We start from the raw sequence: 26,903 nt of genomic DNA, 5'->3' as shown, positions 1-26,903 counted from the left end.
AGTCAACTAGTTCTCCAAACCTGGTGAAAAAAGTTCAGTGGGTAGGGGAGCTGCTGCTGTCTGGATTTCTGTTATGGACTCATCTGCATCACATGGATAATTTTCATCCTGTCTTCAGAGGTCCCCAGGAACATTTGGCAGTGGCCCTGAAGATACCCTTCCAGGGTTGGGGAGGTGGAATCCATGCTTTGAGTTGTTTGATTCAGTACTCCTGAGTCATGACACAATTGTCCCAGGCTGAAGCTGCCTCAGTCAGCCTCCACAAGGTTGACAGTATTGAGGCTGGGTTTGGAATTCCCTTTCTCGCACAACTCCAAAGGTAGAACGGGCCACCTGGTGTCATAGTGACATCACGAGACTGACAGCTGGGCAGCCAATCTCCACAGATGTAACTTGGGCTACCCCAGATGGTTCCATGATGATTTCACCTCAGATCAAGGGCAACGGAACTCAAAAAGTAAATACACTACGTGAAAAACAACAGCGTGGCCATATAACCCATGTCCTTCTCTCTTCTTGTCCTTCCACTCTAAGCAGTGAGGTTGTGCAGATCCTGTCCTCGGCTGCCTGCTGGAATGGGAGCTTCTTAGAAAAGAAGTAAGTGCCTTAAACTTACATAGGGCAGGAGGAAACACCCTCCAATGTCTTCCAGGCCTAGCTCCTGCAGTGGTGACTCTTGATCAAGCAGATGTAAAGTGGGTGGCCAATGAGGTTTCAGTCTGTGAGGGCCAGTGTGGTCTAGTGGTCAGGGTGTTGGACTAGGACCTTGGAGACCCGGGTTCAAATCCAGGGAGCTCACTGTGTGACCTTAGGTCCATCTCTTAGCTGTTAACCTATCTCACAGGGTTGTTGTGAAAATAATATGGCAATGGGGAGAGCCATATTTTTGTGAATTTGAGATCTGGAGAGGGTGGGGAAGGTGATAATTATTATTTTTTAAGCAATAAGAAGTAGTTGGTGGCTTCCTGACCAAGGAGGGTGGAGGCATAGAAGAGAGAAGAAGACTCGGACCCGCAAGACTAGCCGTTCTGTGACTCCTAGTGACGGTTACATAAGAGGCCTCACAGCCCAGGGCCAAACATGTGGAGGGGAGGAGGGACACTGCCTGACCCAGCAGCTTTATTTTAGATTTTTGATGGCTGATGCAGGCATAGAAAAAGCTCCCTGGCTGAACTTGCATGCTGTCAGAACCAATTCTGTGTGCCTGCTCTGTACCATTAGGATAACATGATCCTCCAGGCGCCTTGGAAGGAACCTTCTCGGGTCCATTGTCTGTGTTGTTATGGCAATGGTAGCTAAGCTATCAGGGGCTACGTTTAGCTCTCTCTGCTTCCTATGGGCTTTTAGCAGTCAACTGGCAAATACGATACGTGATTTAAACGGAGGCTCTTCCCCAAGAGGGCACCTGCTGTTGCAGCTTCGGCAGCTAACTTAGCAGCATGTTTGTGCCGGGGGAGGAATTTGTGGTTGGCGTATGGAGCACTGATGTGCTCACAAAACGGCGCTTCCACCTGTAAAATACATCACAAGCAACGTCTGTAGTAACGTCTCAAGAACATGTTAAGCTGCAGGTTTTTTTGTTTTACTAGAAGGATTGCAGGTCTTTTGCCTGCTGTTGTTTATTAGATTACTGGATGTCATCTTTCCTCGCTTCACGGCAGCTAGAGAACCTCCAGCTGGATCTAGCAAATACTCACCTAATCTAGCATCCTTTCCCCCACTATCAGGTGCTTCCAGAAAGCCAATAAACTGGGCATGAAAGCAATTCCCATTCTTTGCAGTTGGTATTCCTTTACAACTGGCATTCAGTTGGCAAATTGCCGCTGAACCTGGAATCTGCACATAGTTGCTAAACAAGCTGTGGTTTTATACAGCTCCCACAGTTGATAAGGGGCAGTCAGATTCCATGGAAAGAGTGCTAAAATTCTACTGAGTGACAGAATTCTACTGAGAGAAGTGCAAGCCCCTTGTGTGCTTGTAAGTTGCTCATTGGTCTTGCTGATACTCCCGATAAGGATCCATCTTCGACATAATAGGAAGTTTGTATGAGCAACTATTAATTACAGAGTCTGGAGCTGCGTATAGGTTAAGTAGCTCAAACGTTAATAATTACTGTTTGTAAATACATTGCACACCAGGAATATTTCTCCCTCTAAATTTTCATTTTCATTTTGTAGAATAGATGAACATTTTAAAACGAGTCCCAAAATTCCAGGGGTCGACTTGAATTCCACCAGACTGATGTTTGATAAGCTGATGACGTCCCAGCATTCCATCTTGCTTGACCAGGTGCAGACTTCAAAGGCGTTAAATTTTTTAAGCTTTCTGCTTTGTTACAGAGCTTTTGGGAGGAGCTCATGAGAAAACTCGTAAGAGAGCAAAGCCACAACCTGTTCATTAGTATGACTCAAAACTGTCCTAAGGACATGCCTTGGCATACATCTCGCAGGTCTTACCCCACTTCATGTGCAAAATACAAAACATTTTGCCTCAAGTGCATGTTTGAAACCTGGATGCTGGTTCTCCTGATGAAGCCAAGCTTTCCCAGTTTAGAATACAGTGGTACCTCGGGTTAAGTACTTAATTCTTTCCAGAGGTCCGTTTTTAACCTGAAATTGTTCTTAACGTGCTCTGGCAGTGCGGCAGCAGCTGGAGGCCCCATTAGCTAAAGTGGTGCTTCAGGTTAAGAACAATTTCAGGTTAAAAACGGACCTCTGGAACGAATTAAGTACTTAACCTGAGGTACCACTGTAGTTGTTTGCCATGACACCACAGCCCTCCCTGTCACTTTCCCTTCTCTCTTCCCAAAACCAAACTCCAGCACCTACTTTGGAGATCACTGTTTCACCATGACTTTGTAGAATTCCAAATACACCGGTTGAGTCTCCACTTCTGGAGGCCTGTCGAAATTGCTCCTGTTGTGACTGGTTCATAAACTTGGGTTGGCTCCATAGTGCCAGAGTTGAGCTGGAACAAGCCTTTGTGGCTGCAGTAGAGCTGTGTTTTGAGCCTCATTTCTTTCCTCCCTTTTTGTAGATCCTGAAGAGCTTCGAAAGCTTTTTGATTCCAGGGCTGCCCAGTTCCCCACCGGACGTTGAAGCCATGAGAATCTACCTGATTCTCCCAGAGTTCCCGCCGTTTCAAGACTCAAAGTACTATGTCACCTTAACGCTTCCCTTGGCGATGGCGATTCTGCGTCTGGACAGGAACCCCAGTAAAGTCTTAGGTAGGAGATGCACACCAAGTCCCACCTGCCCTGTTCTTCACTCCAGTTTTGTTCTCCTACATTGCTGTGGCCATCAACTATGCTTGTTGGGTTGATGGGAATTTTAACATCCAGAGGTCCAGTTTTTCCCCATACCTGGTGTAAAGCGAGTGCCTGTGGGGTTCAAGGCGTATTCAGCCACACTACCATAAACTAGGGATGGGGAACCTGTGGTCCTCCAGATAATTGCCTAGCTGCAGCTCTCGGCACCCCTGCCATCAGCTGTCTTTTTGTCAAGTGTGAAGCTTGACAAACACCGAAGACCTTTTTGCACTACTTACTTGGGAACATAAGGCCCACGCAGTTCAGTGGGACTTGCTCCTAAGTGAACATGCTTAAGATTGGACCGCATCTGTAGGAATGCGTTTATCAAACTGCAAATCTGACCCCATTCATATGCTGGGATTTTAGTGTTTACAAATGGTATAGGCGTCATATCTTGGTGGTTCTTCCCTCCCCCCCGCAAGCAAATATGTCTGTTAATAGGAATATAATTCTCCTGAAGCCTTGGAGGTTTTTAAGCAGAGGTTGGATGGCCATTTGTCATGTATGATCTAGTTGAGATCTGTCATGTTTATCTAGATGACGCTCTCTTTCCAACTACGATTCTATGATTAAGCTTATAGCTACATGTTTTGCTTTGTGTAACCCTGTTTAGATAACTGGTGGTCTCAGGTATGTCCAGGGTACTTCTTGAGGCTGGTGGATCTCTATAAAGGTGCCGTGGTTTACCTCTTGAACGGAAGAAAAACATTATTGATCCCTGTCTTGTATGGCAGTTACATCACAGCCGCACTCAAACTTCTGGAGAAACTTCATAAAGTAAGGAAACTGCGGTGGTTGTGTCCCTGTGCAGAGTGGCCGTTTTCGCACGGCATGCCAAACCACCATTTAACTTTACACGAATCGAGTCTCTGTGAGCCCGAGCAAGACTCACAAATACCCCATCCCCTCTCCTGCTTATTTCCTGGAGGAGAAATAAACCAGGGTTCCGTTTCACTTCTCCTGTCTTGTCAGCAGCACACATGAACCAGGAATTGTGGTTTAGCAAGCAAGTCCACTTCAAAACCCAAGTTGGTTTCGTTTGATGTAATTTGAGCCACGTTTTATGGCTTGCATGTAATGATCAGCCAAGAATCTATGAAAGCAAAACGGAATCCAGCTTTGTTCCTCTTCCTACCAACCCAGGAAGAGGGAGGGGAAGGGGAAGCGGGTGTGCAAGGCAAACCCTTTGCATGGGCTCCTTAGAAAACGGAACCAATCGTTGGTTCATCTGGCTCCACTGATTGGCAGTGGCTCTCCAGAATTTCAGACAGAGCCCTCTCTGGAAGTGCCATGGATTGAACTTGGGATCTTCTGCATGCAAAACATGTTAGTAATCACAATTTCCATGTGTTAACTTACCCTTCACTATCAATTCCAAGAGTTTGGGGCCAGGGGTGTCGCAGCAATTTAAAACCAAAGCATTAAAAACAGTTCAAAACAAGTTACAGTCCCAGGAATAGGGTGGGCCCTAAAATCACCTATCTCAGGTGTCAAAAGTCAAGGTGAAGAGGTGTTTCTTCCACTATTGCATGCTCTACCACTGAGGCTCAGCCCTTCCCTTTTCCTGCTAGTGTTAACAGTGTTAAACAATGGTGTTGCCTTTTATGCAAATGCTGTCAACATGCGCAGTGGAAGTTTGTCCTTGTACTGGGCCCTTTTGGTGTCTAGGCTCAGACCACACCTTGTTTTGATGTACAGTGGTACCTCTAGATACGAACGGGATCCGTTCCAGAGCCCTGTTCGCATCTAGAAGCAAACATAACTAGCAACGGCACGTCTGCACACACGCACGTCGCTTTTCGCCGCTTCTGCACATGCGCGTGACATCATTTTGAGCGTCTGCGCATGCCAAGCTGCGAAACCTGGAAGTAACGCGCTCAACTCGAAGCGTAGTCAACCCTTTGTACAACTGTACAAAGGTTGTGGTTTGTTTTGCCCGTGTGTGCCCGTGTAGGCTCTTCTGCAAATGTTAAATCTCCCTTGCTTTCATTATGCACCTAGTTCTGTGCACTGGGTTTGTGTTGACCACTCATTCCTCTGTTTTCTGTTCTCGATGTGCCTTCTATTCCTAAACTTGTTCAGCATGTGTCTGTACTAGTTCTGCTTGTAACTGACTTAAATGTTGGGTTTTCATGCCGTTTTGTTTGAGGGAGCTGGTTATTATTCTCTGCTTCTTCAAAGAAGTGTTTTCCTTCTTCTTTCCCAAATCAGGTAAATCAGAAAGTAAAACACGTAGAATATGACAAGTTTTATATCCCAGAGATTTCCAGTCTGGTGGATATCCAAGAAGACTACCTGATGTGGTTTTTGCATCAAGCTGGAATGGTAAGTGTCATGCAATTGGTTGTGAGGGGAGGGAACAATGCAGGGTTTGCAGCTGTAAAGCTATGAGTGTTGTGTCAAAATGGATCACGGTACAAATGCAAATTCCGCAGTCGTTATAGGCTTTTAATGTAAGTGGTCAGCATGCATATTTAGCTTGTTTTCAAGATTTGGATCATAGCTGTCAACTTTTAGATTTGAAAATAAGGGATCAGCAGCCTCACCTGTCCCGGGGACAGTCTACGGGATATCTAACAATCTGGGATAGCAGCGGGAAACAGCGCTGGAATAAAGGAATTTACCGCAAAAAAAGGGAAGGTTGACAGCTATGATTTGGATGTCCGGGAAATGTGGAAAGTTTAGGGATTATGTGGTCTCCCAGTAGGATCCAAGAGAGACGGGTTGATGTGGACATTAGAGACAAAGTGGTAGATGGCAAAGAAGAAAGAACGGTTGTTCAGGATATTGAAATCCCATGTGGAACCTTAAACTTGAGTTTCAAGTCTGTTTTTCAGGTCATTCTCCCCACAAGCTCTAGAAGCTGGGGGTTCCCCCCCATTTCCCCCCATTTTTTAAAAGAAAAAAACCAGCAATATTCTCAAAATAGCAAGTGTTTGTGTGTATAAGATATCTATACATGCATGCATGTAAAATATCTCCAGTGTATGTAGTATAGAAAGCAGGTGGGCTGCTAGGCTGTTTGGGGCAAACCATGACCATCTTCCCCATGTTTGGCATCCCGTATGGTCTCAGGTGTGGGAAACTTCAAGATGCAGCTAAAAATACAGTTAATGGCCAAGATCCAAAGAACTGCAAGATTAGTTGTGTGTCCCATGGACCTTTTCAAAGTGTGTTTCTTGAGCAGCAGCTTCCTCCCCACCCCAGTGTTGCATGACAAACTTTCCTTTGAAACGGGGGAGGGGGAGGCACTTTGAACTGAAGGAGAGACACCCTCCTGTTGGAGTAGAGGCCAGAGGAGAAGCCTAGGGCATTGGGTAGGAGAGAGTCCCTAACCAGCAGGTGAGGTGAGGTGATGGTGGAACTCTGAGTCTTAAGACAAGAGCCCTGAGCCAAAAGCAGGGTGGGGAGCGAACAAAAATATGTGGGAGAAATGGAAACACAGAAGGATTTGTCTGCGAAAGGAACACTGGACCCTAAATAAAGTATATCCGGCACTTCTCTAGCAGGTTCTGTTCATTCTTGGTTCGGGGGGGCATGAACCAACCTTCTCTACCAAATGGGGTGGGGTGGGGCCTAGAGCCACTACTCCACAGAGAGGCAGCTTGTGTGTGTGCATGTAGTTTGCAAACCACAAAAAGACCCATGAAATGGGCCAGCCTTTGTTTTAATCTAGTGCGTGGGTAGGCAAACTAAGGCCCTGGGGGCCGGATCTGGACCAATCGCCTTCTAAATCCAGCCTGCAGACGGTCCGGGAATCAGCGTGTTTTTACATGAGTAGAATGTGTCCTTTTATTTAAAATGCATCTCTGGGTTATTTGTGGGGCATAGGAATTCGTTAATTCCCCCTCCCCCAAAAATAGTCCGCTCCCCCCACAAGGTCTGAGGGACAGTGGACCGGCCCCCTGCTGAAAAAGTTTGCTGACCCCTGATCTAGTGCTTATGGTGTCGGACTTTGACAGACGAGCCACATATCTTATTGGGGGTGGGGTCAGCCACCCCCATTATCCGCCCCTACCCTACATCATAGGGTTGTTGCAAGAACATAGGCTACCCTTTGGGGGAAGGATAGGATTAAAACGTAACTGATGGTACTGCTCTAAGTAAAACCTCACACATTATTCATTCTCTCTCTCTCTCTCTCTCTCTCTCTCTCTCTCTCTCTCTCTCTCTCTCTCTCTCTCTGTCTTGCCTCGCCTCGCCCTTCTCCCCCTCCCCAGAAAGTCAGACCATCAATTATGCAGGTAACCATTCCAATTACTCTTGCCAAAGTAGTTCTCAGCAGAGGCCCAGCCTGCCACCGCTAAATTGAACTGCTCCTACTTTCCAGGATGCCGTGACTCTGTGCTCTTACCCTTTCATCTTCGACGCGCAAGCCAAGACCAAGATGCTGCAGACGGATGCTGAGCTGCAGATGCAGGTCAGGCGGCCAGGTCTCCTCTTTCTGCCAATCCCAGCCCTTTTAATCCATGCATTTATTTATTAACATATTTTCTGCACTGACCTTTGCCCCCCCCCAAAAAAAAACGGTCACAAGGGTTTTCCGTATTATGAAAAGCATTAATCAAACCCTTGCAACAACAAGGAAAACGTCACAGCAGAATGAAAGTAGTATCAATTTTTGAGGGGACTTTTTTCCTTTTTTTGGGGGGGGGATTAAAAAATGGGATGCCAGATTCCCTACTGGCTCTTGATCTTCAATAACTTTTGCAAAATCTGTGCGGAAGGCACACGGCACACCCTTCCCCAGTCCTCCTACGTGGATATTTTTGGCAGGGAAATAGGCACTCTTCGTGGCCCAGTCAAGATATTTCCAAACACTAGGAGGGGGCAAAGCGAGTTAGGAGGGCATCCTTGCAAAGCAGCTGGTTTTACAGGAATGTTGTTTTCAGGAGGCAACGCAGCGTCACTTCTACCCCCTGCCCAAAGCGAATTGCCAGTAAACCCTGTTTCCACAGGTATCACTTCCTCTACGCCGGGGATGGAGAACCAAGGGGCTCAGTGCATTTGTTGTTGTTGCTGCTCCTGCTGCTCTTGACTTTTGTATGTGGTTTTTATAGGTGGCCATCAGTGGGGCGAATCTGCAGAACGTTTTCATGCTCCTCACCCTGGAGCCCCTCTTGGCTCGAAGCCCCTTCCTGGTCCTCCATGTTCGTAGGACCAACTTGGTTGGCGACGCCTTGAGGGAGTTGAGCATCCATTCGGATATTGACTTGAAAAAGCCTCTGAAGGTAAGGCCCTGTGGCAGTTCCTCGCTGCAGTAGCTTGTTTGGTGTTTGGGCCTAGTCCTCCTCAGTGAGGCACTAAATCTGTGTCTGGCCTTTATCACTTGAGGCTGAAAGTGGCCGCTCATGCAATGGAGTGCATTTGTTGTTTAGTTGTTTAGTCGTGTCCGACTCTTCGTGACCCCATGGACCAGAGCATGCCAGGCACTCCTGTCTTTCACTGCCTCCCACAATTTGGTCAAACTCATGCTGGTAGCTTCGAGAACACTGTCCAACCATCTCGTCCTCTGTCGTCCCCTTCTCCTTGTGCCCTCCATCTTTCCCAACATCAGGGTCTTTTCCAGGGAGTCTTCTCTTCTCATGAGGTGGCCAAAGTATTGGAGCCTCAGCTTCAGGATCTGTCCTTCCAGTGAGCACTCAGGGCTGATTTCCTTAAGAATGGATACGTTTGATCTTCTTGCAGTCCATGGGACTCTCAAGAGTCTCCTCCAGCACCATAATTCAAAAGCATCAATTCTTCGGCGATCAGCCTTCTTTATGGTCCAGCTCTCACTTCCATACATCACTATTGGGAAAACCATAGCTTTGACTATATGGACCTTTGTTGGCAATAAGTCTCTCCACATAGAGAAATTGCCTAATCTACTGAGGCCTTGCTCCAAGTTTCCCACAGCAAAGCATACTGAAGTTTGTTCATAATTCTCTGGGTGCTGCTCCAAACAGAAGAATCACATTAAGGCAGTAGGCAATAATAGCCACACATTTAAAGTAGTATCATACCACTTTAAACACCCAAAGGATTCTGGGAACTGTAGTTAAGGATGCTGAGAATTGTTAAGAGACACCCCTGTTTCCCCTCAGAGCTACAATTCCCAGAGTGGTTTAACAATCAGTCTCTCTTCCCAGGGAACTCTGGGAATTGTAGTTCTGTGCGTGGAGAACCTAACAACTCTCAGTGCCCTGGGCAAACTTCAGCTCCTTCAGCTCCCAGAATTCTTTGAGGGAATCCTCTTCTGCTTAAAATGGCATCATAGTGACTCATTGAAATTGGTGGACTTAAGTCTATTGGATCTGCTCGGAGTATGGCTCAGTTGGCTGTTACTTGGTTGCAATTGCTGAAGCTCCATTTTGGGCATTGTGGCAGGTGATCTTTGACGGCGAGGAGGCGGTTGATGCTGGCGGCGTCACAAAGGAGTTCTTCCTCCTGCTGCTGAAAGAGCTCCTGAATCCCATCTATGGGATGTTCACCTCCTACCCCGAATCGAACCTGCTGTGGTTTTCGGATACCGTAAGTGTGCTTGGTTTATGCACTCACAAACTGTTTGCCGGGGATCCCACAGCTTGGTGCATGATGGATTTGATTTAAATCAAATCGAGTTAAATCATGATTTAAATTACTAGTCAGTAAGACTTGATTTAAACCTTTTTTTTTTTTTTACAGAAAGACTCATTCTTTCTTGTATAATCTTAATGTTTACAACCAGATGAAGGTTTCATTTTTGGAATAATAAATTTTCAGAGTAGTTTTTACAGTTATATCAAAAATTTACTGATTTGGTTATACTATTAGCAATGCATGCACAAATAATTATGAAATTATTGTGAGGTTTAATAAGTTAACTTTTCTGCCATACTTTATTGGAAAGAGAAAAAAAAATAATTTCCTTATAACAATTTATATAACTAAAACAATAACATTATAGCATATGTATCCATGTTTGCTAACTGATGTGGTTAATGATTTTTATTTTTTTAAAAAAAACCCTTAGACTGAGTTTTAGCACAGATGAAAAACTTATAAGAAATCGTTATTTCCTGATGAATAGTCTTTGGACTATAATGTAACTTAAATAGAAAACTATCTTTAGAAAGATTTTCCCTCCAAAAGCATTTATTTTAAAAATCCGATTTTTAAAAAAAAAATTATTTTTTGAGATTTTTTTTTTAAAAAAATCACTGATTTTTATTCACCCTGGCTTTGGTGTAGTTTGGAGACTCACAGTCCAGGGAAGGGATTTTTAGCCGCTTCCCAGATCTAAACCTTTCCAGCTCCTCGCTGACGCTTTCCTCCTGCTAACTAGTCCTTCTCTTTGTGTGTCCGAAGTGTTTTGTAGAGCACAATTGGTTCCACCTGATTGGCATCGTTTGCGGTCTGGCCATATACAACTTCACTGTTGTGGATCTTCACTTTCCATTGGCTCTCTACAAGAAACTCTTGAATGTGAAGCCGTGCTTGGAAGACTTGAAGGAGCTTTCGCCCACAGAAGGAAGGTAGAAAGTATTGGAATTATGTCTTCCTGTCCGCTTCGCAGTTGGCCTAGAACATGGGTCGGCAAACTAAGGCCCGTGGGCGGGAATCGCCGCGTGGATCGCCAGCGCACACACGTTCTTTCCCCCCCAAAATATAGTCCGGCCCCCCCGCAAGATCTGAGGGACAGTGGACCGGCCCCCTGCTGAAAAAGTTTGCTGACCCCTAGCCTAGAATTTGGCAATGGCACTTCAGTAAAATTGGGGCAGTGCTGGGGGTTGGGGATGGAAGGCAGGATGTGTCCCTGTTATGAGGGAAAAAAGCAAACCATTGGAAGAAGGAATACACCTATGTTTCCATCCTACTGCAATGAGAATATTTCGTGTTGGAGTTCTGTTGCCCCAAACTGATATCAGTGTTACTTTTGGGGATGAGAATTTTTATTTTTCATTACACTCATTAAAATAAAAAACAAAACAAAGTCATACAAGCATGATATTTACAAAACAGAAAATAATGTGTGAGGTTGAACGCCTCCCTGAAACCTACCATTTTTTCGTTCTGTAAATAATCTATATACTTATATAACGTGAAACTGTTTGGGTGTGGCTCTTTGAGTTCTTATCATATATCCATCGGTTAAGAATTCTGCATTTGACATACTCTTTCTTTTACACTATTTTAACGTAACTGTGGAAAATTCCAGTATGCAGCAGTGTTTTATTTTATTTTTAATTGTTAATGAACAAATAATTCCAATTGAAACTCTCTCCTGTAACTTTTTTTGGATCTGATTGTATTTTTTGGCCTGCTTTCCTCAGTTTCGTCCTACAATTTGATACCATAAATCCTTAACAGCAGGGCAAGGAAGAGGGTGTGTCTCAGATTCAGACTTTTTCTTCTCTCCTAACCTCTTTCTGCCTTTACGTTTCCTTTACCTTATTTCTAGGAGTCTTCAACAGCTCTTAGATTACCCTGGGGATGATGTTGAAGAGACATTCTGCCTATATTTCACGGTAAGACCATCTATCTGCCTGTCTCTTGCGTTTACCTTATTTTCCCGTGTATAACATGACCCCATATATAAGACGAGCCCTATTCTGGGGAGACCAAAATAAGAAATCAGTATTTTAAAGTGAGCTGAAAAAGATGGTTGAGCTTTTTTTTTAAATAAGGTCAACCAAAAGGTTTTTGGGGAAAATAGGCTAGGCTGGTTAGGCTGAGAGACAGTAACTGGCCCAAGGTCACCCAGTGAGCTTGATGGCTGAGTGAGGCTTTGAACCTCAGTCTCTCATGTCCTCATCCGACACTCTAACCGCTACACCACGCTGTCAAAGGAACACCCATTTTTGAGGGTGTACATCTTGGGTCAGGTCCGTGTTCATGAAATGGACACCACAGAGAAGGTTTGGCTGCATTTTGAAGTTCTTCCTGGTGTCGATGGAAATTGAGCTCATTTGATTTTAATCTGGATTGTGCCTCATTGGCTACAATCCAGCGGTATGCCAAGGGCGTGTAAACGTGGTCAGATATAAACTGCACATTGCTCTCAGATTGGTAGAGCGTGGGACTCTTGATCTCAAGGTCATGAGTTCGAGTCCTGTATTGAGCAAAAGGTTCTTGCATTGCAGGGGATTGGACTAGATCAGCCTTTCTCAACCTGTGGGTCCCCAGATGTTGTTGAGCTACAACTCCCATCACCCCTAGCTAGCAAGGCCAGAGATCAGGGATGATGGGAGTTGTAGTCCAACATCTGGGGACCCACAGGTTGAGAACTGCTGGACTAGATGATTCCCCCATGGGTCCCTTCCCACTCTACAGTTATATGATTTTATGTCCTTTTTTATTGTATTAAACTGTGTTGATGAGATACAGAATGAAGCAATTTTGTTGTCTTTTTCTGGCATGGGAAAACAGATGTGCAGAGAAAGCTATGGAGTGGCGGAGCAGAAGAACCTCATCCCTGACGGAGACAAAATTGCAGTGCAGAAAGATAACAGGTGCATACCGTCTGATGCCTAAAGATGCTCTCTGTGGTAATTTCACAAGTGACACAACAGGGTCCTTCGTAGCGGCTGTTTTGGGATGAGCCCAGCAAGAGGACTCTGTATTGGCTCTTCAGATTGGGAGGATAGAAATATTAAGAAAATAAAAGATGGAGGGGGGGGGGAGAGAAGTACTGTTGCGCAGGAGCCGCGAGGGACCATGCTTGAAAAAAATAACCAGACTGTGTTGGGGGAAAACAAAAAATGCAATAATGTAGAAAAGGTTCTGCCATCTGCTCTTCATCCTTCCTCATTTCCTGACATTTGGTTTGGTCCAGGGGGGGAATGCGAAACAATAAAATGGATCCAAAGTCTTTTAGATTAACACCGCACATTTTGTTTGGTAATATTTGCTGTAGATTTGCATAGGCAAACATCACCCAGAGCTTGGTTTGAGGTTTCTTTTTTTCTGGAGTCTGAAAATATGATGGAAGGAGAAGGGGAATCATAGAATCATAGAGTTGGAAGAGACCACAAGGGCCATCGAGTCCAACCCCCTGCCAAGCAGGAAACACCATCAGAGCACTCCTGACATATGGTTGTCAAGCCTCTGCTTAAAGACCTCCAAAGAAGGAGACTCCACCACACTCCTTGGCAGCAAATTCCACTGTCGAACAGCTCTTACTGTCAGGAAGTTCTTCCTAATGTTTAGGTGGAATCTTCTTTCTTGTAGTTTGGATCCATTGCTCCGTGTCCGCTTCTCTGGAGCAGCAGAAAACAACCTTTCTCCCTCCTCTATGTGACATCCTTTTATATATTTGAACATGGCTATCATATCACCCCTTAACCTCCTCTTCTCCAGGCTAAACATGCCCAGCTCCCTTAGCCGTTCCTCATAAGGCATCGTTTCCAGGCCTTTGACCATTTTGGTTGCCCTCGTCTGGACACGTTCCAGTTTGTCAGTGTCCTTCTTGAACTGTGGTGCCCAGAACTGGACACAGTACTCCAGGTGAGGTCTGACCAGAGCAGAATACAGTGGCACTATTACTTCCCTTGATCTAGATGCTATACTCCTATTGATGCAGCCCAGAATTGCATTGGCTTTTTTAGCTGCCGCGTCACACTGTTGGCTCATGTCAAGTTTGTGGTCAACCAAGACTCCTAGATCCTCCCCCCCAGCTGGTTCATGCAATTGACCACTATGAGAAGAAGGTGCTGGACTAGATGGGCCTAACTAGCCTGATTCTGCAGGCAGTTGTTACGTTTTTAATTTTTAAAATCCTGTGCCGAAGTAGTGCAGATTGTACAGTGATTTGAAATGTAAATGCATTTTATGAAACGCGTGTGATCTTCCAAACAACTTTTGGAAGCGGTATCCCTTGCTGTCTGGGTGGACAGTGGCTCAGCCGACAACACCCTTATCTGCCACTGTTTGCTTCTTCGTAATGACCAGTGCTGTTTCTTTGAATCCCCCAGGGAGGAATTCGTCGACGCGTACGTTAATTATGTCTTTAACCTTTCGGTAGACGAGTGGTACATGGCTTTCTCCACGGGCTTCCTGAAGGTGTGTGGGGGTAAAGTTCTAGAAATGTTCCAGCCCACTGAGCTGAGAGCCATGATCGTAGGGAGCAGCAACTACAACTGGAAGGAACTGGAAGAGGTAAGCAGGCACACCCTTCTGTACATTTTGCCCTTTGTGAATCTAGAACTGCTACTTGTTGTGTTCCGAAGGCAAAGGAAGGATTGGACCCTGATTAATAAAATAGATATGAGACTTGGCTAGCAAGACTCTGGGAGGAAGTGTCAATAGCCACTCCCTCGTCCAGGCCGTTTTATTAACAAAAGAACTCTTACACAGCGTTTGTAAGAACCAATCAGATTTCCCATGAGCATTTCAAAAAATCACCACGTGGGGACAAAGGTAGATCAGAGAAACCCTTTTAACTACAAAGAACTACTTTGAGCATGCACACATGTTTTAGGCTAAATAAACAGGAATCAAGGAGGAATGCATTTAGCAAACCCGGAGGTCATAAACGGGCAGTAAACAGGAAAGGAAGGACGGCAAGGAAAGTCAGGCATTTACCGCCTTCTTGTAAACTCTCTTCCTGGCCCTTAAAATCTACCTAAAGATTCACAAAAGCTACATCAAAGCTACCTCCTTATCTTACGTACTGAGGATGCCTGGTGAAGCAAACGGTTTGTGTACGTGACTTGTCAGGCAAGAGAAATGGGGCAGAGATGCAGGGGCTTGCTTGGATCGATCAGAAATCATGTCAAATGGCTCAAGCCCAGTCAAAGCAATGCTTTCATTGCTGACATAATGGCTTGCTTCATTTTTCATAATTCCTCATAGCAATCCCACCTGACCACTACACTACTGTCCTGAGCAAAACCTTAATCCTTACCTTCTGAGAATCTGTCTGGCTAGGATGTGAGACCTAAGAACGCCCCCATCTTTCTCTTTATTATTTACTGTTTTCTCCATTTCTCCCCCTCACCTGTCCTCCAAAGTGTGCATAGTTCTCCTCTCTATTTTATCCTCCCAACCACTCTGTGAGGTAGGAGAGGTTGAAATATCAACCTGTTAGCTTCCTGACTTAAGTAGGCGATAGGAACCTGCACCTTCTTGTTCCTAGTTTGACACTCGGGAGAATTTTGCTGAATGATTCAGTTTGTTGGAGAAAGCACCAAACAGCAAACTAAACATGAAAGCAAAGCCCTTGCTCAAATGATTCTTGAAGTAAAATAATAACAAGGCTTGGTTTGGGTTGGGTTTTTTTGCAATATGCTGTGCTCAGTGCATTTTAGTGTGGTTCCTCCTTTTCCACTGCCAGCCCAATCCTGTGTGTGTTTACATGGAAGTAAGTCCCACTGTGTCCAATAGGGCCGACTTCCTAGCGGGTATGTTTGGGATTGCAGCCTTACTGGAGCATCTGGAAAGCTGCAGAGGTCCTGTTCTTAAAAGAGCATGTTGGTTCAAAATGGTTCAACATCCTCTCTGAGTGAACAGCTGTATCGGGGAATCAGCATCCAACAGCTTTGGAATTCAATCTGCTTGCATCTCTAAATTATGAAGATATTTAGAACCCTCCTGGACCAAGCTAGAGAATGCGGTTTGAGCATTTGCAACCTTCCGGGTCATTTTACAAAGTTCAATATATATATATATGCCTTTGAAAGTTATTACATTGTTTATTTGAAAGCATCTCTAAACTTCTTAATATTTTAAAAATCTCCATATAAAAACACAACATCCATTAAAACAAGAATACAGCCTAAAACCAATAAAATTATATAACATCAAGTTAAACAGAAATTCAAGGGACTAGTACACATAAATCAGGGTTCTATATTAATGGGTCAGGGAAAGACTGGACAGAAAGTTAAAAGTCCTTACAAGACGTCTGAAGCAATTGGTAGTTGCTGCTTTACACGTGGCAGAGGGAAGGACATTCCATAGAAGGGGCAGCAGCATAAAATGCCCATTTGGGAGTTATTGCCCTATGATGTAAGCGTTCTTACAGGTCCATACAGGGGCAGGCGGTCTTTCAGGTTTACCATGAGTTCTTAAAACAAACCCTTTTTTACAGAGCGCAGTTTACAAAGGGGACTACTCGGCTACCCATCCAACTGTGCAAATGTTCTGGGAGATCTTTCACGAGTTTCCTCTGGAAAAGAAGAAAAAGTTTCTCTGTAAGTAATTAGTTTTGGTTTTTTAGTGCGATGGCAGTTTCCCCTTGGATTTTAGAGCGGTGATTCCGACAGTCGAAGCCAATAACTTGTTAATGCTAGCTTAATATATACAGTGGTACCTCGGGTTAAGAACTTAATTCGTTCTGGAAGTCCATTCTTAATTGGAAACTGTTCTTAACCTGAGGTACCACTTTAGCTAATGGGGCCTCCCGCTGCCGCCGGCACACGATTTCTATTCTCATCCTGAAGCAAATTTCTTAACCCGAGGTACTATTTCTGGGTTAGTGGAGTCTGTTACGTACCATCCCCCTTATGAATGCTGCGGGTTATGCGCTCCGCTAACCCGGAAGTAGATGCCCCTTGCTGCGACCTTTGCCCTGGGATACGAGTGGAAGTCGCGCTCCGGCGGCGCAGAGGGAGGTGCCATTAGGGAAAGCGCGCCTCATGTTATGAGCGGTTTCGTGTTATGAACGGACCTCCGGAAAGGATTAAGTTTGCAACCGGAGGTACCACTGTATGAAACACACCTGAATGTCTTCCACCAGGTGGCAGGCTTCTCTTTACCTGTTCTCTGGCACGGTGGTGAAGGGAGTGAGCTGTTGAGATTGGAACCTGTCCAGATCTCACTTCTGCATTGTGGTGAAGCTTTTGATACTAGCCCTCTCTGCTTGCGGGGAATCTTCCCTTGTGTATGGAATTTTCTCTGCAGTCGGCAGTCCAAAGTGGCCAAGGAGGAGACTCAACATGTGGCTTTTGTTGAATGTGGGAAACAAGGGTGGGGAGCTGCCTGTATTGTTGTTGTCACACTTAAATCTATATCCCGCTGCTTCTCCCAAAGGAGCCCAGGGCAGCAAACACTTCGATTATATATATATATAAAAACGCAGTAAAAACTCCACATATTTCAAATTTCTAAAAAGAGTAAAGCACAAAACATTAGAAACAATTTTAAGGACAGATAACACCAAATATGGGACGTGGGTGGCGCTGTGGGACTTGCCGATCAGAAGGCCGGTGGTTTGAATCCCCGCGACGGGGTGAGCTCCCGTTGCTCGGTCCCTGCTGCTGCCAATCTAGCAGTTCGAAAGCACATCAAAGTGCAAGTAGATAAATAGGTACCACTCCGGTGGGAAGGTAAATAGCGTTTCTGTGCGCTGCTCTGGTTCGCCAGAAGCGGCTTAGACATGCTGGCCATATGACCCGGAAGCTGTACGCTGCCTCCCTCGGCCAGTAAAGCGAGATAAGCTCCACAACCCCAGAGTCGGTCACGACTGGACCTAATGGTCAGGGGTCCCTTTACCTTTACCTTAAATATTGTGCCTGAACAGGCCCACCGAAACAGAATAGTTTTCATCGATTTCTTAACTTGTTCAGGAAGCAAAAAGAATGAGATGAGGGAGGAGTGTCGGTATTTTTAAAAGGGAATTATTATAAGAAAAAATGCTCCTTTTCCCTTATGGGGTACCCAAGAGCCCATATAGAGTACTTATGTAGGTTCTCTATCGGTAGGAAAAAACAACAGAGGCCAAACAGAGAATATCGAGAAGCAAAACAGCTAGTAAGCCTGATCTTTATTAAACTGTTGCAACAGGGTGCTCACCCCACACACAGGAGGGAGGAGGAACCCAGAACAATGGTGCGCAAGCCCTTATACTGTATGGACTTTTGAATTCGCACCCTGTAGCTCAAGACCCCCCCCCCCAAATACATCATACATACATCACAGAAGGGGGCAGTCTACTCATTCCTGAGTCCAGGTCACAGGCTCACCCTATTCATACCCAAATGTGCCCTTAAGGCAGGGTTTGTGAGCACAGAGACAATGGGGAGGCTTTCCCCATTTCCAGCCAAACTGCAGAGGAATATTTGAGGTCACTGCAAGTGTCAAAATGGCTTTAGGACTGTTTTACTGTACTGTTTTAGACATGTGGTTTATATATTTACGTAGGTGTTTGCCCGATACATTTATGAACATTTATTTTATCTCATACCAATAACTAACTTAGTTGGTCTCTAAGGTGCTACTGGAAGGAATTTTTTATTTTTATTTTATTTTGTTTCGACTACGGTAGACCAACATCTACCTGTAACTAGAATGATACGTGCTTGGGTTGGGTGAGCTTCCACTGCCTGATCTAGGATGCCTTCGAATGCCGGGCCCTCAAAAGCTATTGTCCTCAGGTTCCATATCATCTGTTTGGCCACTTGGGAGAACAGGATGGCCTCTTCAGGGCTCCGCTGATGCTTTTCTCTTCCCCCTTCCAGTGTTTCTGACCGGCAGCGACCGCATCCCCATCTACGGCATGTCGAGTTTGCGCATTGTGATCCAGTCCACCTCCAGCGGGGAGCAGTACTTGCCGGTGGCGCACACCTGCTACAACCTCCTCGACCTCCCCAAGTATAGCAGCAAAGAAATCCTGAGCACGAGACTCACTCAAGCCATCGACCACTACGAGGGCTTCAGCTTGGCCTGAGGGGAAGCCGCCCCCAACACAGACAATTCTTGTACAGAAAGGAAATACTGTCTTGTTTTTATTTTTGTAAGGGAAATGGGATAAAGATACTCCTTGAGATAGGGAGGGTGGGTGCGGGGAGGAGAGAAGGGAAGAGCATAGGATCAAGGACCCCCCCCCCGTGAAGTCTGGTCAACGTTCCTCAGGATTTTGACTTTACTACTTTTCAAAAACAAAAATCTGTTGACACGTCGTCTTTCGTTTTACTGGCTGTTAGATGCCTTTTTCTTCCCTTCCTTGCCCGCCCTCTGTTTAAAAATACCTTCAATATTTTGAGATGTCTCTTCACAGTTTGGAAATATAAAGCTGTGTGAAAGCTTTCCTTGTCTCCACACGTATGGGTTCCCTATCACCTCTGCAATCACAGGTAATTTCTTTGGTAAAACAAGCGTGCTCCTTGGGTGTTCAACAGTACTGGGGAGCTAAGAAATGGATAATTTAACACACAGAAGATTAGTATGTGAATGTTTGGGCAGAAATGAAGGTTTTATGAGTTGAATTTCCTAACGTATTCTACTCCCTGTTTCCCATTGTCTACAAAAAAATGGGAGGAGGGGTAAATAATTTTACTGCCTTCTGTGTTACCAGAAGAATTTCAGGGCCCTGCATGTATGAGCAATGCTTATGAAGACCTAGGTGGCCTACCTGAATTATTTGATATTTTATGCTGTTGGGTGTTTTTTAACAGCTGTGTGTGTGTTTTGAAATACAGTGATGATTCCCTGCCCCCCCACCATTTCAGTGATGGGATTCTCACAGCAATTCCTCCGCAAAACACACCCCATGTCTCCCTTCCCACCCCCCACTGTCTCTGCACTTGGGGGTCTTTTGCAAGGTAGTACAGAAGCCCTTTCCCACCTTCAGCCCAAGGGTGGGCAGCAGCCACCATCCTGCCCCATCAGGGATGGAATTTCCATGGCTCTCCAGATATTGGATGGACTCCAACTCCCATCAGCCCCAGCCAGCCTGGCCCAATGGTCAGGGATGATGGGACAGTGAGTCCGGCAACATCTGGAGGTCCACAGGTCCCCTATTTCTGAACTGGACGTTCCTATCTCTCGTCTTCTGCGGAGAAATGCAGGGCCTTGACACACATTTACACTGAGAAGCTGATGAAGCAGTTTCTAGCCCCCTACCTCTTGACCCCCTACCCCAGAAGAACCCATACCCACCATAGATGTCATGATGAGCACTCTCCTCTCTTCCAAGGTCCATTGTTGATCTGAACTTGTGATCCTGGAAAATGGATTTATTTATATAACAAGGTGGCCTGGGTCGTGCTAAAGCTGGTGGTTTATGACCTTTCAAGTTCTGTGAGGAGTGTGGAGCGAGTCACAACTCGGCTGTTATCATGGGGACTCTGTGCCAAACTTGATTTGAACTTTGACTTTGCTCGGCTGACATGGGCAAGCCAGCTGGGCCGCAGGGGATGGGGGGATTCAACCCTCCACTCCCTGTTGGCAGTCCCAAGTGGTGTTGTGCCCCATAGTATGCCATGTCAAATTTGGCGTTGAATCACAGTCTTCTTGGGTTGGATTGGGGCCTCGGTATTTGTCTATCCTTTGCTTAATCGTAGCATCAAAACCGTATTTTGCACCTTCTGATGAAAAAACTGTGAAGGTATCAGGGGATTTTTATTTTATTTTAAGAAAAGGAATTAACACTCTGATTTGCTACTTGGGTAGCCAGTCAGCCTCTTTCTACTACAGCGTTAAATACAGCTCTATCAGATGTTTATTTTCTATGTGTGTACATAGCCCAGTATTATGCAATAAATGTAATGTTTCCTTCAAGCGTGTTTTCACCTAAGAACAAAGGAAATTCTCGACCCCGCTTCAGAATGGTACAACTGGATGGTTATAGAACTATGATCTATAATGATGTGCTTGAACCAGAAAGTCTCAGGATTGGACAAGGCTTGGACGTATGAAGAAGAAACATCACAGCCACCCAGTGCTTACAGCTATTCCTGTGCATCTATCATAGATCCATGTTACAACACTTGCATGTGCAGGTAAAAGTCATTCATGGCACATAGGCCCAAGCCACATGGACATAAACATCCAGCTTTGGGGGGAGGGTCCTGGAAACAACAAGATGGTTCAGGCCTATAGCCATTTCGATTTATGAAATCCTGAAATCCACCGAACTATTCACAACTTATGGCAAAATCAGATGGCTTTATTCCCCGCTCTGTTCAAACTTTCGATAACAGAAGCAATGGGACTTGTTAATGTCCTCTCTCCTAATCATTCTTCCATCCTGTTTGCTAGTATAAGGGGAAGATAAATAATACAGTGGTACCTCAGGTTACAGATGCTTCAGGTTACAGACTCTACTAACCCAGAAATAGTACCTCGGGTTAAGAACTTTGCTTCAGGATGAGAAAATCACGGGGCGGTGGCAGTGGGAGTCCCCATTAGCTAAAGTGGTACCTCAGGTTAAGAACAGTTACAGGTTAAGAACGGACCTCCAGAACGAATTAAGTTCTTAACACGAGGTACCACTGTATTACTATTTTTGTTATCAGGGCTCCCCCCGCCCCCCAGCCAGAACTCACCGGCACTCAGTTACGGCACCTCAGGGTGGGCGCCATTGCCATTCTAAGAGAACAAGGGAGGCATTTGTGGTGAGTTCAGGCACCTCTTTTTCTAGAAAAATAGCACTGATTGTTCTTTATGAAATTTGTATACCCACCCTTCATCTGAAGATTACAGGGCGGTTCACAACATAAAAATACAAAATGAGAACACAAAATACATAACGAAAAGAATCCATAATTAAAGTTTGTGTGAGGACCATGGACTGGATAGCTGGGGAGATTCATGTTTGTCATGAAAGGCCCTCATGTTTCTAGCTTGATGAACGGTTGGGCGTGTTTGAAAATGGGTAAACAACCAGAAAGTGACTTCTCACATGGTTTCTGCCCATTTCCCAAAGCTGGTTTTAGTGCGACTAATCCCAGAGCTAGCGTGCAATTTGCTGGCATTAAGGGAAGTTCCAGTGTAGGTTGAACTCTGTTCCTGCTTACATTCCAGTGCTGGGAAGCAACACAATATCAGCGAAAGCAACGCCTTCTCCTGTTCCTCATAATACCCCCTCCTGATATGATTTGTAGAGCAGGGCAGGGGACTCGCTTTAGAAAGCATTAGTGGCGTTTGCTGTGTTATTCCAGGAAAGTTTCAGTCGCACCTGAAACACAGATGTTTGTTCTAAATATATATATATATATATATATATATATATATATATATATATATATAACACTTCTACAAAAAACATGCCAAAATGAACAGCTGAGGCTTCTAACCCACCAAGACAAAAGCTTGTGAGGTTTGCCCACAAATGATATTGCTACTGTCTAGTAAATGATGTGGGACTGAAAAGTACCCAAATTATGTTTATCCAAATCCTTACCAGCTGAGAATAGGATCCCCTCTCACCCATGAGCATGGCTTCAAAATATGGGCTGGAAAATACACTCCTTTTTTGCAGCTGTAATGAGCGAGGATTTGATAGTGGTGGTCAGTTAAGTGTTTTTATATACATTAGGTCTTGTAAGGTAAAGTTAAAGGGACCTGTGACCATTAGGTCCAGTCATGACCAATTCTGGGGTTGCGGCGCTCATCTTGCTTTATTGGCCGAGGGAGCCGGCGTACAGCTTCCGGGTCATGTGGCGAGCATGACTAAGCCACTTCTGGCGAACCAGAGCAGCAAACGGAAACACTGTTTACCTTTCCGCCGGAGTGGTACCTATTTATCTACTTGCACTTTGACGTGCTTTCGAACTGCTAGGTTGGCAGTAGGAGGGACCGAGCAATGGGAGCTCACCCTGTCGCGGGGATTCGAACTGCCGACCTTCTGATCGGCAAGTCCTAGGCTCTGTGGTTTAATCCACAGCGCCACCCGCGTCCACTTGTACCAATCCACTATTTTTTGTTTGCCTTTAGAAGCAGGGAGTGAGGAGAGGCAGAACTTCCAAAATGTTCAGGGAGGGACCATAGCTTGTTGGAAGAGAATCTCCTTTTCATGTAGAAACTCTCAGGATCCGCAACATTCCAATTAAAAAGGGCCAGGGAGCAGTTTCTGGGATCTGTGGAGAGCTACTGCTGAGAGAAGGTAGAGAATTCTGAGTTGGACAAATTATTTGACCTATTATAAAGCAGCTTTTTTATGTTGTTCATACCCACCTATACCAAAAGAGACACCCATCGTTTCAGCAAAGGGGGTTCTCAAAGGGCCATACTTCTCCTCTGTCAATTTTAAGTTCTTGACAGAAAATTTAATCCGGATGCCAATGTGCTACTTTCCTGGGGGGGAGCACAGGAATGTCACAGAGATCTGGCACCACTTGTTTGTTCTAGGATTAAGAAAACTTTGGGATTAATTAGAAGCTGCCAGAGGTTTTTAAATCAAAGGCAACCATCTGCATGATGAAATACTTCTCATCAGATACAGCTTTGCAGATTTAATTTTGCAGCTTGTCTTCAATGGCCTTGTTCTAGGAGGTTGTCTCTGGAGAAGGAAAAGGGGTATTTTTCGAATGCTTGGGGCTTTAATAAACGCAGCCGTTTTCAAGGATATATTCCCTTGCTTTCTTTTGTTATTCGGCATTAACTGGTCCATTTGGCACAATATGGACTTTGGTTACTGGTGGTTCTCCGGTTACTTGGCAGAGATTCCCCCCCCCTCCCAATGCAGCTGGCTTCAATCCATTTAATTGAAGATGTACAGAACTGGAACCTTCTGTCTGCAAAGCAGGGACCACTTTTTCTCTCGTAGAAGTTGAGAACCGACAAAAGAACATGGCTCTATCAGCAGCAGTAACAAACTGCATGCTTGCACCATTTGTGCTAGTTAGAACAGCTGAAGGACATCTTGAATAAGTTGCTGCCATCTCATGTTAACTCTCCTAAATCTGGATGACTGCAATCCAGATCTAGGCTGCCTTTCAAGTCTCCTTAAAAACTTGCAAGCACAAACAAGGCCAAGAAAAATGAATGGGATGATTGGGTGGCTAGACTTGGCCAGTGTCATGTTTCTGACTTGACAAAGTACCTTTACCAATAGCTTCTGATAAGTCAATGGTGTTACACAATATTGCTTCTCTTTTATTAACGCCATCTTCTGCAACATAACCCTCTCCAGGTGGTGTTGGTCTACAACTCCCACCAGCCCGAGTCAGGGAAGGCAAGAATTGTAGTGTAACGCCTGGTGGGCTCTCTGTTGGCTACCCCTGGAATGGAAACGGGCTGGGGGCTTTGCTTCATTATAGAGGCCTAAGCCATAAAGCAACATGGTTGTAGTTAGGAGCGAAGATTAGTCACACGGCTAGTTGCTTTCAGTAGGATTGCCACTGTTAACTTCTGTTAAACCTCAAGAGAAAAATTGGTAGCATTGCCACCCTGTTAGCAAGAGTGATGGAGGCTGTTGCAGTCAAAAATAGGTTTTATTTTTTCTGTTTCATACAAAATACAACCCTGTATGAAAAAAATGTACATATATATATTATATGTCTACAGGTTTACATAAAAAAACAAAAAACCACCAGAGTGTTTTGATTGAATTTTACTGACTTTAAGTAATGATTGTAAACACAGAACAGAGCGCATGAGATTTCATCAAGCAGATCATGAACAGGATTAAGTTGGGTGGTTGCTCTTGAAACCTAGACTGAAGTCTGACAAAGGCATTTATTACAGCTGCATGATATGATTGGCTTTGTTTTCAGCTTTCCAACTGTAATCAGTACATGAAACTCAAAAAAGGTTTGAAGTCAGGGGAACATCTCCTGTGTGTGCTGTCCCTGGGATTGTGCCTGACACCTACATCATAACTAGGTCCTTCACTACATAGAGACACAAAATAAGAACATGGGATTGTCAGTGCATGCAAATGTCCACAGAGAGGGCTGCGAACAGGCACAAATAACACTTGGAATATATGCTTTTAAGCAACCTTAACACCCAGTGGTACTGCAGAGTTGTTACAGAGGTGGAACACAATTTGCTTGCCGCTGTAAAAGCTTTGGCTATACCCCTCTCCACAGGAGATTCAAAGAAGTTTGCAAGTCTCCTCTGTTCGGTTTCTTTTGGCATCGGGGATATTTCAGAGAATCCATAGTACCTGCAGGACAGCTGTTAGCAAAGTTGCCTAGAGGGGAGCTGTACAAAGGATATAAAGCATTCGTCGTTTTCAAGTACGGAGGGAATCAAATTTTCTCAAAAGTGTCGTGTAGGAGAAAAAGCAGCAGAATTTCTATTTGTGGCATTTTCGTTCCCAACTCTCACGATTTCCGTTTAATGAATGGGGCAGAATCAATTTGTTAAAACTCACGTGGGAAACAGCAAGGATGATTTTTTCACTGCAATTTGTTACAAGGGTGTGGACAGATTTTAGGTTTGTCAGGTCTACTTTATCTTTTGCTAGAGCTCAAAAGATCTGCTAGTGAGAGCCAGGTGCAAAATACCATTCGAATGAAAGAAAAGAGTGCCTCTGAGCACATCCTAAGCACAGGAATTTGTAATCTGTATAACTGAACTGAGCTCACAGTCCTTTATTTCAGCAGTCCAATTAGCTGGGGGGAAAGCTGTTTTTGGTATTGTTAAAACAAATGGGAGGCAGAAACCCTTACCCATCGATGGCAAATCACCCAGAAATCGACCACTCAATCATGGAACTACTTTCTGCTTAGCCCTAGTAGAGACTGGAGGTAGGATTTCTAGACTACAACTTAATACCAGTTTAGCTGTCCCTCCAAGAAACTTGGGAAGTAATTTGCACAGGGCACCTATGCATTCATATGGGGAAAACTTTGAAAGCTTAAGCCTCAGAAAGAAGGCAGGGAGATGATGCTCTGTGTGCAGGTCCTCCATTCAAATATGCGGTCACTTAGGTTCATTCATTTTGAGGAGGCCCAGGTGCGTGGAGGACTGGAGTACACACCTGCCTGCCTGTTTGAATCTGCTCTCTTAAGTGAAATAATACGCAGCTAACTACAGAAGGAATTAAAATGGTAAGAGTGGGAAAAGGTTGCTTAAAAGTAATGCTAACGGAGATTAAAACAGCATCCAAATGAGCAAATAATCCCCTTTTGTATGGCGAAGTCCTCACGAGAGCCAACCCTGAATTAAGATTCCCTCGGTACCTGCTGCACTGATCGCAGTCACACAACCGGCAGTTTCACCCCCTCTTCCTTCCCTTCCATTGTATCCACAGACAAATCGAATGGCAAAAGCCCAAGAGGGCAACTCAGCATGCTGCAAATTTCCCCTAGCAAAACATACAGGATAAATTGCTAGGCTGGAAGTACCCAAAGGCTTGAGGGACAGCTGCAAAGAAAGTGATCCAGGAATTCCTGTACTAGGAGTAGCAAAGCTCTGTCCGCTCACAGCTAAGATCCTGATATTTCTTCTACCCCCACAGCCTCTAATGGCTAGTCCCAAGGAAAGATCAGGATCAGGCCTCCACCATTTCTACCTGCTCCTCTCACCACAGGCAGTTTTGATTACAAGATCCTGCTGGTTCCTCCCTGGGAACCTCTTTGGAAAAGGTTTATTCTTCCATTGTTGGGGAGGATCCTGTTTCATATAAGCATCTGGTTCTCTTCTAAAGGCAAGGAGATGGCGGGAGGGAGTGTGAGAGCTTCAGGAAGCTGTGGCAAGTTCTTGCTCTCAAACCACTAGGTGATCTGACCCCAGGACGCCTCCTCACAGCAAGCTGGCTTCTATGCCAGGCCTGAGATGCCATCTTGTGCCAGAGAGTCGGGATGAGAAGAAACCACTAACCCACACAGTTTTTGCTCTCTCAAGTCCACGAGTGCTTTCATTTTGGTGATGGGGAAAAGCAATTTGGGGCCACGAATAGATGCACATATATAACATACACAAACCTGGAAGCCTAACCAAATGATTAGGAGAAGATGTG

At 44.9% G+C, this 26,903-nt stretch overlaps 1 protein-coding gene across 4 annotated transcripts in view; it reads left to right on the top strand.

The window, feature by feature from the left end:
* HERC3 (HECT and RLD domain containing E3 ubiquitin protein ligase 3) overlaps positions 1-19,297 on the top strand; it is a 50,682-nt gene extending 31,385 nt beyond the window's left edge. For 3 of the 4 annotated variants that reach the window (XM_053404093.1, XM_053404095.1, XM_053404092.1), the window contains 15 exons: positions 535-597; positions 2,178-2,289; positions 3,037-3,226; positions 3,924-4,087; positions 5,522-5,635; positions 7,531-7,554; positions 7,641-7,730; positions 8,371-8,541; positions 9,680-9,823; positions 10,640-10,806; positions 11,733-11,799; positions 12,701-12,783; positions 14,245-14,428; positions 16,362-16,464; positions 18,730-19,297. In XM_053404093.1, the coding sequence (XP_053260068.1) occupies positions 535-597; positions 2,178-2,289; positions 3,037-3,226; positions 3,924-4,087; positions 5,522-5,635; positions 7,531-7,554; positions 7,641-7,730; positions 8,371-8,541; positions 9,680-9,823; positions 10,640-10,806; positions 11,733-11,799; positions 12,701-12,783; positions 14,245-14,428; positions 16,362-16,464; positions 18,730-18,938 (1,885 nt within the window). In that variant the 3' untranslated portion in view covers positions 18,939-19,297. The remainder of the gene's footprint in view (positions 1-534; positions 598-2,177; positions 2,290-3,036; positions 3,227-3,923; positions 4,088-5,521; positions 5,636-7,530; positions 7,555-7,640; positions 7,731-8,370; positions 8,542-9,679; positions 9,824-10,639; positions 10,807-11,732; positions 11,800-12,700; positions 12,784-14,244; positions 14,429-16,361; positions 16,465-18,729) is intronic. The other variant, XM_053404094.1, reaches the window with a different exon arrangement.
* The last annotated feature ends 7,606 nt before the right edge of the window (positions 19,298-26,903 follow it).

This window comes from Podarcis raffonei, chromosome 9 (genome assembly GCF_027172205.1).
Source record: "Podarcis raffonei isolate rPodRaf1 chromosome 9, rPodRaf1.pri, whole genome shotgun sequence".
In the NCBI taxonomy this organism is placed as follows: Eukaryota; Metazoa; Chordata; class Lepidosauria; order Squamata; family Lacertidae; genus Podarcis; species Podarcis raffonei.
The sequence above is the reverse complement of the archived record's forward strand: the minus strand, read 5'-3'. Positions and strand labels throughout refer to the sequence as shown.